At 39.3% G+C, this 14,404-nt stretch overlaps 1 protein-coding gene across 2 annotated transcripts; it reads left to right on the forward strand.

Moving 5' to 3' along the window:
* The first annotated feature begins 1,229 nt into the window (after nucleotides 1-1,229).
* washc2c (WASH complex subunit 2C) lies at nucleotides 1,230-12,913 on the forward strand. 2 transcript variants are annotated; one of them, XM_083922648.1, is made up of 31 exons: nucleotides 1,230-1,367; nucleotides 3,213-3,350; nucleotides 3,550-3,714; nucleotides 3,854-3,922; nucleotides 4,062-4,235; nucleotides 4,346-4,439; nucleotides 4,526-4,587; nucleotides 4,705-4,761; nucleotides 4,858-4,956; nucleotides 5,081-5,165; nucleotides 5,327-5,386; nucleotides 5,504-5,634; nucleotides 5,723-5,813; nucleotides 5,936-5,989; nucleotides 6,093-6,287; nucleotides 6,396-6,544; nucleotides 6,691-6,801; nucleotides 7,167-7,259; nucleotides 7,353-7,454; nucleotides 7,560-7,667; nucleotides 7,769-7,950; nucleotides 8,097-8,226; nucleotides 8,475-8,903; nucleotides 8,993-9,121; nucleotides 9,270-9,371; nucleotides 10,092-10,166; nucleotides 10,413-10,472; nucleotides 10,900-11,124; nucleotides 11,231-11,932; nucleotides 12,040-12,211; nucleotides 12,336-12,913. In XM_083922648.1, exons 2-31 carry the CDS (start codon nucleotides 3,213-3,215, stop codon nucleotides 12,479-12,481), a joined length of 4,389 nt encoding a protein of 1,462 aa, XP_083778774.1. In that variant the 5' UTR covers nucleotides 1,230-1,367; the 3' UTR covers nucleotides 12,482-12,913. The 2 variants fall into 2 exon arrangements, with proteins under 2 accessions (XP_083778774.1, XP_083778775.1); XM_083922649.1 differs by lacking the exon at nucleotides 10,413-10,472.
* The last annotated feature ends 1,491 nt before the right edge of the window (nucleotides 12,914-14,404 follow it).

The raw sequence follows: 14,404 nt of genomic DNA on the forward strand, positions 1-14,404 counted from the left end.
CTACAGGATGACCACGTTCATTGTTGCCTTTATAAACTAACAGCATTATCAGAATAATGTCACAGTGTTGACAGGGACCCTTGGTATACAAAGTTAAGTACATTTGGAGAATGCTGGCTATCTGTGGTTTTACAGCACATCTCGAGTTTGCATGTTGATTTATTTTACAAAAAAATGTAATAGCATCTCAACCACTGAGAAGTTCTTCCAAAGGTTTTTTGTTTACAGAAAAACTGCATGCATACAGTTCCAAACTTAAATAAAACTAATAAACAGGGTATTAAGCACATCGATATAAAGGCACAACAGTGGGAGGGAATGAGTTTACTGAAGATAAAGATCCATGACAACCACAGGTTTTCTTTGCCCTAGGCATAAAGAACTATTAATTAAAATGATTAATTTAAAACAAGTCATTTATTTTATATGAAAGCCCATTTCTGCCAGCGTGATGACGAAAAAAGCATCCTGCAAGTCATTTATAATGAGTTAGTATCTCAAGATAAAGAGAAACTTGTATCTCATTCTCAAAATAACTTAGTATCTCAAAGTAAGTATTAAGTCATTATTTTAGAAAGTAAGTCATTATTTTTAGAAAGTTTTTCATTACTTTTAGAATGTTTTTCATTATTTTGAAATAGTTTCTCATTATTTTTTATATTTATTTATTTTGAGATAGTATTTCATTATTTTTTTGTCATTTTGAAAAAGTAAGTGATTATTTTGAAAAAGTAAGTGATTATTTTGAAAAAGTAAGTGATTATTTTGAAAAAGTAAGTGATTATTTTGAAAAAGTAAGTCATTATTTTGAAAAAGTAAGTCATTATTTTGAAAAAGTAAGTGATTATTTTGAAAAAGTAAGTGATTATTTTGAAAAAGTAAGTGATTATTTTGAAAAAGTAAGTCATTATTTTGAAAAAGTAAGTCATTATTTTGATAAAAGTAAGTCATTTTTTGAAAAAGTAAGTCATTATTTTGATAAAAGTAAGTCATTATTTTGAAAAAGTAAGTCATTATTTTTAGATATAAAGTCATTATAATGACTTACAGGATCCTTTCTTTCATCCCTGTTGAAAATGTGATTCCATCATTTTAAGGCCGTTATCGTCAGGTACGTGGTGGTGATTGTGGGAGAAAAGGATAAAAACTGAGCCTTTCTTTACCGCGGTTGGTTTGTTCCACCCCGGCCCACTTTCACTGGGTTGCTATGCGACGGTAGTCAGGTGACTGTCTGCAGACAGAACATGGCTGACCTGTCAGAAGACCAATGAGGGAAAGGCCAAATTTAGCATAATCGATCTTATTTTTTACGTCGTTTCTGACCACAGTTGACAGTCGTGGACAGCGGTTGACCAGAGGGATCCAAGGTAAGCACAAGAGCGCTCAAATGATGGTGGATATATTACTCCGTGTTGCTTAAAAACAGCTAACGTTGCTTTTGGCTAGCTAAGTTGAGCTAGCTGCTAGCCCAAACAGTCCCCGCTTTCTTCCTGAAGTCTATTTCAGGAGGAAAACACATTTAGGCAACTTTATATGCACGCAACATTTTGAACTGTACACAATAATAGCAAAACTGCGTCACACATACAAAACCAAGAGGACAAATGATTCTGGTGCCTGGGTTTACAGAGGGAAGGTTTAAACCTTTGATCAGAGGGCAGCACTTCATACGGGTGGTTCAGTTGGTGGGAGGCATCATGATCATTCATCCCAGTGGTTTTGTGTGTGTTTATATACTGTTGTTGTCATTATTGTGTATGACAGGTCCAATGGGCATTTCTACATAGTCCAGTCAGATTCAATGTCAGTAGATCTAGTCCAAAACTAGCCGATGATGAAAAAAATAACAGTGTTGATGCTCTGATTTCCTTCTCATGGGGGTACTGTCTGTGTGTTTGCAGATATTGACTTTGGTTTAAAGAGTCACTGAAATACCACACGATAAATTACATATTAACTTGTAACTCGTAACGGTATCTTCCCTATAACTAACGGTGATGTAGTTGTACTGCTGCACTTCCGATACAACAAACAGGCTTTTGCTTTGACAATACAACAAAGTTACAATTTCAAATGTTGCGTCCATATAAAGTTGCCTAAATGTTCCACATTCAAACAGACTTCTGGAAGAAAGCGGGGAGTGTTTGGGCTAGCAGCTAACTTGCAGTATGATTTATTGGCCTCTGTGGAGGAATGCTACAATCTGTCACACACTTACTTTCTATGTCTGCTATTGTACTTGTTGTGTTAGAGAGGGTTAGAGCTGTGAGCTGTATGAGCTAGGGCTGGGCGATAATTCAGTTTGATAATTGATCGTCTTTAAATGGAATCGAAATGGTGGAAAAAAATCATACTGAGATGTCCTGATGCATTTTTGTCAAAATTGACAATAACAAGCACATCAACTCAAACCTGGGAGAATATCATTGGTCTCATAATCTAACTTGACATTACCGCACAGTTCGAATACATATCCCATGATTTCACATTTGTGGGAAGATATTGTAATATATTTGGACAAAGTCCTTCCATGTCATGAAACGCGATAACGGAAGAAAGATATTTATTTTCAAAATGATATAAAAGTGTTTGTCATATATTTGTTTATATTGTTTTTATAAAAATAAAAAAAAAACTTTTCATTTATCAAGTATCTAATTCCCACAACAGTACAAAAACAGACTTTACCACGTGGTTATTTCATATAGACTATTTATTTGAATTACCATAAAACATGCTTTATCATGACATATATCGTTATCTATATAAAATTACTTTTATTGGGACAGAGGATTTTGGCCATATTGCCCCAAATATGAGCCATGAAAGTTTTAGAATGGTTTCAGTGTATGTTTCTTTTTTAACTGCTGTAGTATTTTGCTGTCTATACAGTGTTCCTCAGTTTTTAAATCAATAACATGAAGGGCATCCATGTACTGCAAAAGTGTCCCAGGAGTTGCTCCAGACTTAACTGTCTGTAGATTTGTTTCTAGATCATATCACCACTCCAGTTTATGGTTATGGCTTTGGCAATATTGTTACGAATTTGCAGAAGACAGCTTGTTGTTAACATTTAAAACAGATATGTGAGCTACATTATTACACAAGAAAGTCTTTAAAGCTGTCTTTCCCTTAATAATTATTAATGGCAGCTGTTCGAAGCCCTTCTGAATGATTAATTCCAATAATAACAACAAGAGGTCTAATTGCAGATGAGCGGGTCACCGGAGGGAATAGCAAATGGCCCGAGTGTGCACTTAGAGAATGATACTCACATTTGGGAGAGACCGTGGACTCTTGAAGAGATGCGGCAGAACAGTGCCAACTGGTCCTTGGCAGCTGACTCAGGGGTAAGTCAGAAACTTTTTCCCCAGCTCTGAAATAGGTCAAGAAAACAGTAATTCATCATCGTCTTTTCTCAAATAGTCAGAAAAATGCGTCAGAACTCTGAGCAGTGGAGGGGATTGTGAAATGCGTTCTGCTTTGCTAATGAAAGGAACTCTGCAACTGTTGCTTTCTTCTTCATAACTGTTTTTTATGTCTTCACAGCTCTTCCTGTTCCTCCAAGACTTCTCCCAGAGAATGCTGTCAAAGACACATGATATTGAGAAGCAGTTGGACAGTCTGATCCGTGACACCAAGGCCACAGATAGCTGCCTGCACTCTGTCTTTAATGACTTTCTCATGCTCTCCAATACACAGTTTATAGAAAATGTAATGTATATAAATGACACTTTTTTTGTTTACAAGTCAGTCTACATGTTTGTGTACTTTTGGAACTAAAATGTTGCCGTTTACATGATGTTATCTATCTGGTAACAAAAAGGTCTCTTTACTTTGTGTCCTGTTACAGAGAGTGTATGATGAAGAGGTAGAAGAAACTATTCCCAAAGCTGATGCTTTGGAGAAGCGGCCTGAGCAGGTAAAAATGAACATTCGATGGCATGGAGTCTAATACTGCCCAACCAAAATAATACTGAAATAACGCTTGTGGCCGCAGTATGTGGCACATATTAAGTCTCGTATCGCCCTGTGAAAGTCATGTTATATTTACTCTGAAGGAGAAGACTCGAGAGCAGAAAGAGGCAGAGATGATCCCTAAGATGCAGGAAGCTGTGAACCACGGTCTGAGAGTGCTGGAGTCAGCCTTTGAACATCTGGACATCAAAGCAGGAAACTCCGATTCAGAGGACGAGGAGGTCACAGACAGAGTGGAAGCCATCCTGGAGCCCAAGGTGTGCTCCTAATCTGGAAGCAGTCATTTATGATTACTGCAATTACAGTGATAACGCATCTTAACATGAACCTTTTTCCTTTTGCATCTCCTCTTGTCCTTGTCTTTTAGGATCTTTACGTGGACAGGCCACTCCCGTATCTGATTGGTTCCCAAGCCTTCATGGAACAAGAGGACATCGGACTTGGGGACCTTTCAAGTGATGGTAATATACTCCCGGCAGCTTCTTCAGGCACCCTTAACATTATACAGTTCATTTTCACTCATGTTTTTGTATGATTCTCTTTCCAGAAATGTCAGTCGACAGTGACAGAGAGAGTGTAATCGAGAGCGAAGATGGCAAAGAAGCCGTTGTAAGACCTTTTTTTTCCATTTTCTTTAAAGCTTTTTTTCTAGGTTTTTAATTTTGCGTCTTGCACTGGAAAACAAAAACCTTGTTGTATTTATTTATTTATTAATTTATTTAACAGCATTCAGATGATGACTTCAATCAGGAGGAGGAGGAAGGTCACAATGGTATTAGGAAGGTAAGCTTGGCTGCCTGCCTGCCAAAGCACATTACAAGATTACATTTAAACTGAACAACTTTGTAACTTCTTAATTCTCTTCCTACGCTCTCCCAGAAGTCATCCATGTTGAGTTATGAGGATGATGAAGAGGAGGATGAGGATTCTGACATATTCGGAGAATCAGACGGGGATGACGATGACGACGACGCAAAGGTATACTTGTTATAACTTTGCTTGAGTACTTAAGAGAGATATTTTGTGAGTGGGTTATTTGTAATTTCAGATATGATGTACCTCATGGGCATTGTTAATCTGTTTGTTTTGATGGCACATTCAGAACACGGGCCCGTCGTCTTTTGCTGATGAGCTGGCAGCCCGAATCAAAGGGGATCCTGATAAAAAAACAGAAGGAGACCGCGCATGTAAGTCACTGCCATTATCAACCAACTGGTGGTATATCATCTCACTTTTGTTCCTCTCACTCGTCATATTTAATTTAAGAAGAACACATCATCAAAGTTTCAATAATGACATTGCTCCACCTGCATGCTCATGGCTTTTGTTTTATGTCATGTCTTGGAAGCATTGACATCTAAGAAGAAAAGTAAAAACAGGAAAGAACCAAAGCCTGCAAAGCCACAGGGTAGGACTTTCATTCATCATCAGTGCAATCAAAGCTTTTTGCTTAATTTTGCATGAGTTATTTCTAAAGAAGGGCCATTGTTCCCAGTATGTTCCTCAACACTGTTTATGTACACAGTAACAGCAGCTGAAGAGGACGGTGATGACATGTTTAAGCCACCGAAGATGGATGATGATGACTTCTCCCCATTTGGAGGGAAAAGTGGCCTCTTCAGCGGAGGAAGAGGACTGTTCGACGATGACGACGAGGTATATTAAACTTAATGATTTTTCAATCTTGTTCAGTCTGGACTTTAGCCAGAAATTGATTTGTGCTGTGTTTCGTTGTGCCGTTCAGGGTGATCTGTTCTCTGACGCACCAAGACCACCTGTGTCTGAAGAGAAAAGGGTTCTGAATGAAAGCATGAAAAGCACAGCTCAAACAGCGGGTAAGAATAAGACTGACCGTCTAGACAAATATGTGCAAAGACGTATAAATAAGATGGGTACAACATATAGAAAAAAAACCTGCACCGGCTGATTGATGCGTAACTTCTGTCTTCCATTCAAGAATCTGACAAACCTGGAAAGAAGATTCCAGCGGGTGGCATTTCAATATTCCCAGGTAGTAGCATTTACTTGCGTGACAGCTAATATCATGTCCTCGTCTGCTTCATCATACTCAACCAAACCAAACCAAACCAAACAAAACCGCTCTCTCTCCACAGAAAACAGCCTGTTCAGTTCAGGAAATGATTCAGTGGAGAGCAAGGAGAATGGGATCCCCGCTCCTAATGCTGCCTCCAAACAGGTTCCTACAGGAGCTGGTGATGGAGGGGGAGGTAGTAGTGGGTTGTTTGATGATGATGATGAGGAGGAGGATGACTTCTTCAGTGGTAAAAGCCTGAAAAAGTCTGACCCTGGTAAGTGTGTGAGAATAGGCACTTCAGTGTCAATAGTCCAGGTTCAGGTGGCATCCTCACCCTCTAACCCTGCTGCGTTGGTTGTTTTTTGCCCCTTTTTTATTTCAGCTGGACAGGAGAAACCCAAGAAAGCCATTGACCTTTTCGATGAAGACGATGAGGACGGTGACATATTCAGTGAAAAGTACAGTGTGTCAACTCCAGCCCAGAGCAAGAAGGAGGTAGTGGAAGAGCAAGTGAAACAACCTGAGAAAAAGGTAAAGATCAAGTGTCTCAGTGTACTCAAACATGATAGCATTGATAGTTTTATGAATAACATTTTTTGTTTGGTATATCTACTGTACATAGTGTTTGTGTGGCCTGTAGAAGAGGTCCTATGTTGATGATTCATTGTTCTGTTTAGATGCCGGCAGGGGCCATCTCTATGTTTGGACCTGGGACTCAAAGCTTGCTCAGTGAGGGCCTCAAAAAACGTCAGCCGTCCACCAGCGAGGAGTCTGAGAAATCTGAGGAGGTCTGAATGGATCATTGTCAACAATATGCGCCTGAATAAAATCGAATTTGCTGTTTTTGAACTGCTTTTTATACAACATCAACTGGTTGAAGGCCACAGTGTATTTTCCTTTCTCTACAGAGTTATACCAGTTTTAGTGTGCAGTATATTAATGTTTGAGTACCATATTCAAGTGCAGTCTGAGAAAAGGTTCAAATTGGATTTAGTGTAGAGTGCACTGCTGATCTTTCATTCCTGTTGGTACAGTTAAGTTCTCTATGCTCTGTGCCGGTGTTTTCTTATAGAAATAAAACCTCATACTTTCAAAAAGGAAGATTTTGAATTTAGAAAGCTTTTTATATAAAATGTTCATCTTCATGTTTCAGAACGGGCCGGCTCCAGATGCTGCAAAGGCTGCTGTCAAGCAGACGCCGAAACCTCAGACAAGAGGCCTCTTCTCTGATGATGAAGACACCCTGGTAAGGTTTTCACGCTTCACGGGAATAATAAATGAATAAATATCAGTAATAATACATTTTAATTCAACTTTATGTGTTTTTTGCCTTCCATAGGGATCTCCAACCATCTCTAAAAGCCAGTCTAAGCCTGAACTTACAAGCCAGGACAAAAGCAGCAAGGCCCCTCTGTCATTATTTGATGATGAGGAAGAAGAGGTGAGAAAAATAAACTCATAATTCACACACTTGGACACAACTGAATTAGGTAAGGCTTGTTGTTGCTATGAGGGCATTGCGATAATCTGGTTCTTCATTTTACAGGATCTGTTTGCATCTGCAGCTAAATTTAAATCAAAACCTGATCAAGCTAAAGCCTCTACATCGAAACCCAGTAAGGCTGTGTCCAGCTCCCTCTTCAGTGATGATGAGGTATGAAAATACAAAAAAAAGTCACATTTTTACGGCTGCATACCAATATTTAACTGGGCGTACAATATGGTACATTAATTTACTGAATATCTGAATGACAGGACCAGTGGGTGAGTCCTAAAACTAATGCAGGGAAGCCGGAGTTCAAGACGGGAGGGATGAAGTCCAGTGTCAGTGCTCCCTCCAGTCTCCCCAGTGCCAAAATGTCTCACAACAGCAGCCTATTTGACAATGACAATGACGATAACAATGATGACCTGTTTGCTCCGACGACAGAGTCAAGGTATGTACACTTCATTAGAAGCAGTGCAAAAACTCACCCCACTTGATGTTGTGACTACGTCATCAAAACATTACAGAATTATCCTTTTTTTTAATTGTTGTATTGCCAGGGATTCTTACATTTTCGTTCTGTGGCTTTTCATGTAGTGAGAAGAAGTTTCAGAGAGTTGCTCTCTTGTTTGAGGATGAGGGCAATGATGATGATGATGAAAATAAAGGATCCCTCTTTGGCATCAAACCTGTTGTCAACACAAACACTGCAGCTCCATCTGCTAAAGTGAGTGCACCAAAGTTTTTTTTTGTATTTGCACATTTGTCATGAAAAACAATCCTGTTCTGAAGCTTGCCTCCAATCCCTAGAGGACCGTTTAGATCCTTCAATTACACAGAAAACCCCAAATCAGAAAAAAAACTATGAGTTTTTCCACAACAGTGATTTTGTAAAAGTTAATTTATCAGGCCGTGTAGTTTGCATCATCTCCCACACTGACATTACATTTGTTTTGAAATCCCTGTATTCCCCAGACACCTGCTGTGGCCTCTCCGTCGCCCCCTTTGTTCGAGAAATCAGAGGAGGTTGTAGTTTCTAGGACGGCAGCCGAGGAAAAGCCTTCAGTGCAAGAGAAACCAGCGGCAAAGACCCCGGATCTGCTCCCGTCGGCTCCCTCGCCAGAGATCAAAGAAAGTAAAAAGAAGCCTGCCGGAGCCGTCAGTCTTTTTGGAGGCATCGACGTTCTTGCCAGCAAGCAGACAACGAGCCCGTTGGATGAAATAGACAATGATGGCGGCTTCCTGTCTACCAACAGCCCACCACCAGATGTCGAGGAGAAGAAGGAAGAGAAAGTCAAAACAAACACTGTTAGTCTTTTTGATGAGGAGGAGGAGGAAGATGAGTCTGATTGGAATGACCCGATATTTATACCCAGTAAACCCACAGCAAGCAACAAACTAAAGGTCTGTATGATCTACAGTAAATCTACTAAGTATAGTGAGAGCAAATGAAGTTAGGTATTAAAATGTGTCTGTAATGTTTTTGTCAACAGCCTACAGAGGAGCGACCACAAGCAAAGAGCACAGGTGTGTTCCAGGATGAGGAGCTGCTGTTCAGTCAGACGCAGCAGAAGGACAATGACCCAGATGTTGACCTGTTTGCCACCTCAGGGAAAGCTGTGGTCAGTATATTGGATATTGGTCGTCTGTTTGTAGTCTTGTTCCTTTTTCTCTTTGCAAGCAGCATGTTTTACTCAACTGCGTGCTGTGTCTAAATGCAGATGTGTTTTCACTAGATGGTAAGGATACATGGCTATGTTTACTTTTCAGAAGTCCAAGCTCAGTTCAGCGACGCCACCAGCACAAAGTCTGTTTGCAGATGAGGATGAGGATGACCTCTTCAGCTCTATCAAGCCAAAAGCTCCTCCTCCAGTAGCAATTTGATTATTTTCTTGTGATAAGAATTATGCCTGACTTCATACTCTTATATTCCACTATTATTCAGAATATGACAATATTTCTCATTTTATACTTGTCACGTAAACACCATATAAGGTTTAGATATTCCTAATTTTCCGATTAAGACGTGTGATATGCTGGCTATTAAGGTTTTAGAATAATGATTTGGGGTTTTTACCAGAGAATGGGGCCGTTTACGGCCTACGGTCAGCTCTGTGAGTTGCGATGGTTGTTTCACACAAACCAACTATTCAACAGTCTGCAAGGCTGGGACAGAGATTCATGTCCACATTTGTGGTCGGAAAAGAGAAACGCATCCATTTTTAAACATTCTGATAGACTTTGATATCAACAGGTTTTAGGATATGTGCAAATATCACAACACCAACCTTTTCAAGACACTGGTTGAAGGAAGTAATGAAGGAGGGTAGGTTGTGTTCACCGCTGGAACACCTCCACCACTGGTGGAAAAGTTCTTTTTTTTTAAAATATTAGTGGAATGTTAATTTTCATTAGCTGTGTAAACAAGGGCTAAAGACTGAATATTTTTTGCATGTAAATGTAGTCATTACATGTATAAATGTATATTACATTTGAAAAATCCGCTGTGTATATACTGTTGTCATTGAACTGAACCACAAATGTGAGATCAGCCGGAGAACTTTCACCTCACTCTTTCATTTTCATTCTCAGAAAGTAGCAGAGAAGCCCAGTAAACCTAATGATAAAGCACCACTAGCAAGTCCTGAATCAGAATCAGAGAATCAGGTGAGTCTACTATAAATACATTACAATCATATCATGGGCTGTTTTGTTTCTTTATGCCATCAACACACCTACCTGTGTGTCCATGCAGTTTGGATTAGGGTTCATTTTTTTCTTGTATTAACCTTTCTTTATTTTACTTTATACTTGTTGATATGTTGTGATAGATGCACAGTGTTGTTTCTAGATGAACACAAGAAATGCCTTCATTGCATTCAATTCTGAACCTGCTGTAATCTGACCACACAGAAACCTGCACCAAGCCCTGTAAAACCTAAAGAGTCCTCATCAAGGATTGGGAAACTTCAAGTAATATTTTTTGTTGTTTTATCAACTCGAAAGTCTTCATTCCTGACATTTCACCCTGATTCCTCCAGAGGAAAGACTTTTCTATCCCCCCTTAAGCATTTTCTCTTTTAAGGTTTCTTCTGTCACGGCTTATTCCATGTTCCAACTTCAAAGCTTGGCTACGATACAGCAGCATGACTCCCAAAATGAAGATATTATCTGCTTTGATTTCATTTTGCTAAACTGGAAGAATTTGCTCACTCTTTTCTTTCCATTTCACAAGATGTTATTGCATCTTGCTCTTGCCTCATTTCCATCCACAGTCCTGTTTTTTTGTTTTTTTTCTCTGACTGATCAACTGCCACTTTGGTCCGTTTTCAGGATCCATGGTGTCTTTTTTTCCCCTTGTTAATTATTGCATTTGTTCGTCTGATCTTGTCATATTCAGGCCAATCTGATGATCAACCCTGCAGCGTTGCTCCCTGGTGCTGTCCCTAGTATGCCAGGGGCTGTAGCTGTACTCCCTGGGATGGCTCCTAGTTCCTCTGGGGTGTCCAGCTCCAGTCTGAGCCCCAGCCCTGTCACAAGTCCTGTAGGAGCCCAGACAGTTTGTGATGGAGGAGTGAGCTTTGACAGCCCAGTCCAGGTTAAAACACTGCAGAGCGCACACAAGGTGGGTTTTTGATCCCTGGAGAATTATATCTGTTTTTTAATGTCTTTTTGTTGCTTTTCCATTTAAAGGATTTGAAGTGATATTCCACAAATCTTCTGTCATACAGAATCGTACCAAAGGTTCTGTACAACGGAGACCTCAGTCCAGAGCAGCGAGGCAGCAAGCAGCCCAAATATCTGTAAAGGATACAGTTGAGACCCTCGGTGGAGATGTTACGGGGCTGAACCCGAGTCTGTCTGGTTTAGCCTTACCTCCGTCAGACAAGTCCAACCAGATTCGTCCCAGCCCGACACTACTTAACCCAACTGCACCAGCCGCTTTGCCCGCCTCCTCACCCTCTCAATCCTCTCTCTCTGAAGTCCCCCCCAGACCCTCTGTACTAACACTGCCGGTATCCACAAATGCTGGAAAGAAAAATAATGGTAAAGACAGCAGCAGTACCAAGCTGCTGCCGTCTTCTGATGAGGATGACCTATTTGGCTCTGACGGTCTGTTTGGGGCCACCTCTGTCACTAACACACCCTCCACTAGACAACCTACCAAGAATACACAACCTCAGGCCAGTGGCGGGGTAGGATTGAAGAAAGACAAGAACAAAAGCACTCCCCCACCCATTTTTGATGCCAACACCGATGACCTTTTCCAAAAGGTCAAACCAAGGTCAACTACTAAGAAAGCCTCGTCCTTTTTGGAAGAAGATGACGATGATGAGGACATCTTTGGAGTGAGCAACAGCTCCACTCCCGTATCCACAAGCAGTAAAGAAATCAAGAACAGCAGTAGTTTTTCAAAGCAGGATATATTCCAGGTACCTTTTTTTTTTTTACATTTATGATAATACTCTCAAGGTTTTCTGTGCCATCATAGGGATACGTTTCATTTCTGTCCTTATCGGCTGAATGTTTGTGTTCCCAGGATGAAGAAGCCACTGTGCCTAAGGTTCACAAGAAGCACAAAGAGAAGAGCGTTGATGCCAGCTTGTTCGATGACAACATAGACATTTTTGCTGACCTGACAGACACATTAAAACCAAAACAGAAGTCCAAGACAAAGGGAGAGATCAAGTCAATATTTGATGATGACATGGGTAAGAAACGCATGCAGGCATTCATGTTTTTTAATGCACACTTTTTTGATATTGTGGTCTGCCTTTTTTTTTTAATTGGCATATTTAACCAGATATTTTGTCCATCTCTTTGTTCCTTTTGAAGATGACATCTTCTCACCAAGCACAGTAAAACCAGTCACAAAGGCTCTTCATAAATCAAAGGAAACACCACTGTCTCAGGAGACCAGCACAGTGGTGGACTCAAGCGACATATTTGATGATCCACTTAACGCTCTTGGTGGGAACTGAACTGTTGTTTCTGAGTAGCTAGATTTGTACAATTGTGGATTCATTCTTTTGTCCTTCGGATCGCTGAAAAATTGAAGATCGGACACACTGTTGACAGAGTATTTATTCATATGAATTCATAGAAATACTGGGGCTTATTTTTGGCTGAAAATTATTGTAGTCCTCTTCTGACAGCACATCCAGAATCACCTCGGCATCAGATCATATTATGTAACAGTTATTATATAATGTCGATCTTTATTACACATAATAGCACTTTATAAGCATATCATATGCTTAGCCACAATGCCTGCAGAAATTAACAGTAAATTGTTTTGTTTGTTTTGAATTTGTTCTTTCTTTGGCTTTTTCGTGTTGTAATTCCATGTCTTTTTGTGCCATATCATGGTTATGAGAAATCAATGTGTTTACTTACGGTCTTAGGCATTTTGACAATGTTTTTATTAATAAGAAATTCATCCATTTCTTAACTTTGCCTGTGATGAAAAAGGAAATTCATTTTTAATAACTAAAAAGAAACATATTTTATGCTATCTGAAATGAGTGTGATTATTTCAAAGTGACTTGTCTTCATGTGCATCGAGTCTCTCAAGACTAGGGTGACCAGACGTCCCCGGTTTCAGTGACCTGTCCCCGGAAATGTCCCAGGTTTTCACTGTGGAATATAGGAAAAATTTAAAAAACGTACACGTTGAAGAAAATGACACGTATAGTTGCGCACCCTACTACTCACAGGAAAAGTGGTTTGAAATCTACAAGTTAAAAGATAAGGCAGCATAATAGATTTAAGTTTTGTATAAAATCATAAATATTCAAAAACAAGCCTTGTGATACATGAGGAATATTAGTCTTTATGGTGCACAAGTAGTTTCACATAATTCAATGAAGTGGTTTAAATGCATAATAGTTTTTAATTCTGAATATCAAATGAATGTTGACTATCAAACTGACATGGTCATGTTTTGGAGGTTTTTACGCCTCTGAACCAAAAAAGTCCAGACCAGATTTTGTCTCAAAAATCTGGTCAGCTTACTCTCGACTTAGATATCCAAGTGTCTAATGTGAGTTTAGATCTCTGTGATTATTAACACCATTTTTTATTTTTGGATAAGTTTTATTTTTTTTGCTGAGGTCAGTAGGAAAAGATGCTCCTTTTATTAGCAATTAAAGGTAGTATAGGGTCTTGTCATAGGGTGAAGTTGTAGTATGTATTTGTGCCTTTAATTTGGCATTAAAAGCCTTTTTGTATTACATATAGGATTGATAGGCACTATAAAAATCCAAGCTATTATTACTGGGACCTTTTTGCTGGCATGGGTCTACAAAATTGACACACGTTAAAAAAATGGACGTTTGAGGGATATATCATTTTCTAAACATTCGAATCGAACTCACTTTTTTTGCTGCAAGTTAAAAATTAGATACAAGAGGTGATTTATATATACAAAGATGATATACTGTTGAAATACTACATATGCTGCATAAAGCTATGTTTCATGTATTGCATAAAGTAATTGTGCAGTAAACATGTCCGCTTAATGTGAACATATTAGCAATGGTTTAACTTTGTTTTGAGAGAGTTCTTTAATGGTGTATTTCAATGGTTTTAACATGTCCTATTCATTTCTTCTAAACAAAACCAAACTAAATTCTTCTTCAAGATAAAGAAAATCCATTGTATCATTTGATTTGCACCAATGATGTTGCCAAATATTTGATGATTCAATGTTTTTAAGCCTGTGGTAATTACAGATTATACCTACTATTGCGGGAGGGTTATTTGGTCCCAACTCTGGGGATGTGTGTGAAAGTCATCCACGTCTTTGACAGCACAGAACATTGGTTGTCCCGCCCACCTCACGATCCGTGGCGCCAATTGGTTCCTTTGTCTGTCAATCACATGAAGTCTCAAAGGTGTTGTTC

The sequence above is a fragment of the Echiichthys vipera genome (assembly GCF_963691815.1).
Source record: "Echiichthys vipera genome assembly, chromosome: 11".
In the NCBI taxonomy this organism is placed as follows: Eukaryota; Metazoa; Chordata; class Actinopteri; order Perciformes; family Trachinidae; genus Echiichthys; species Echiichthys vipera.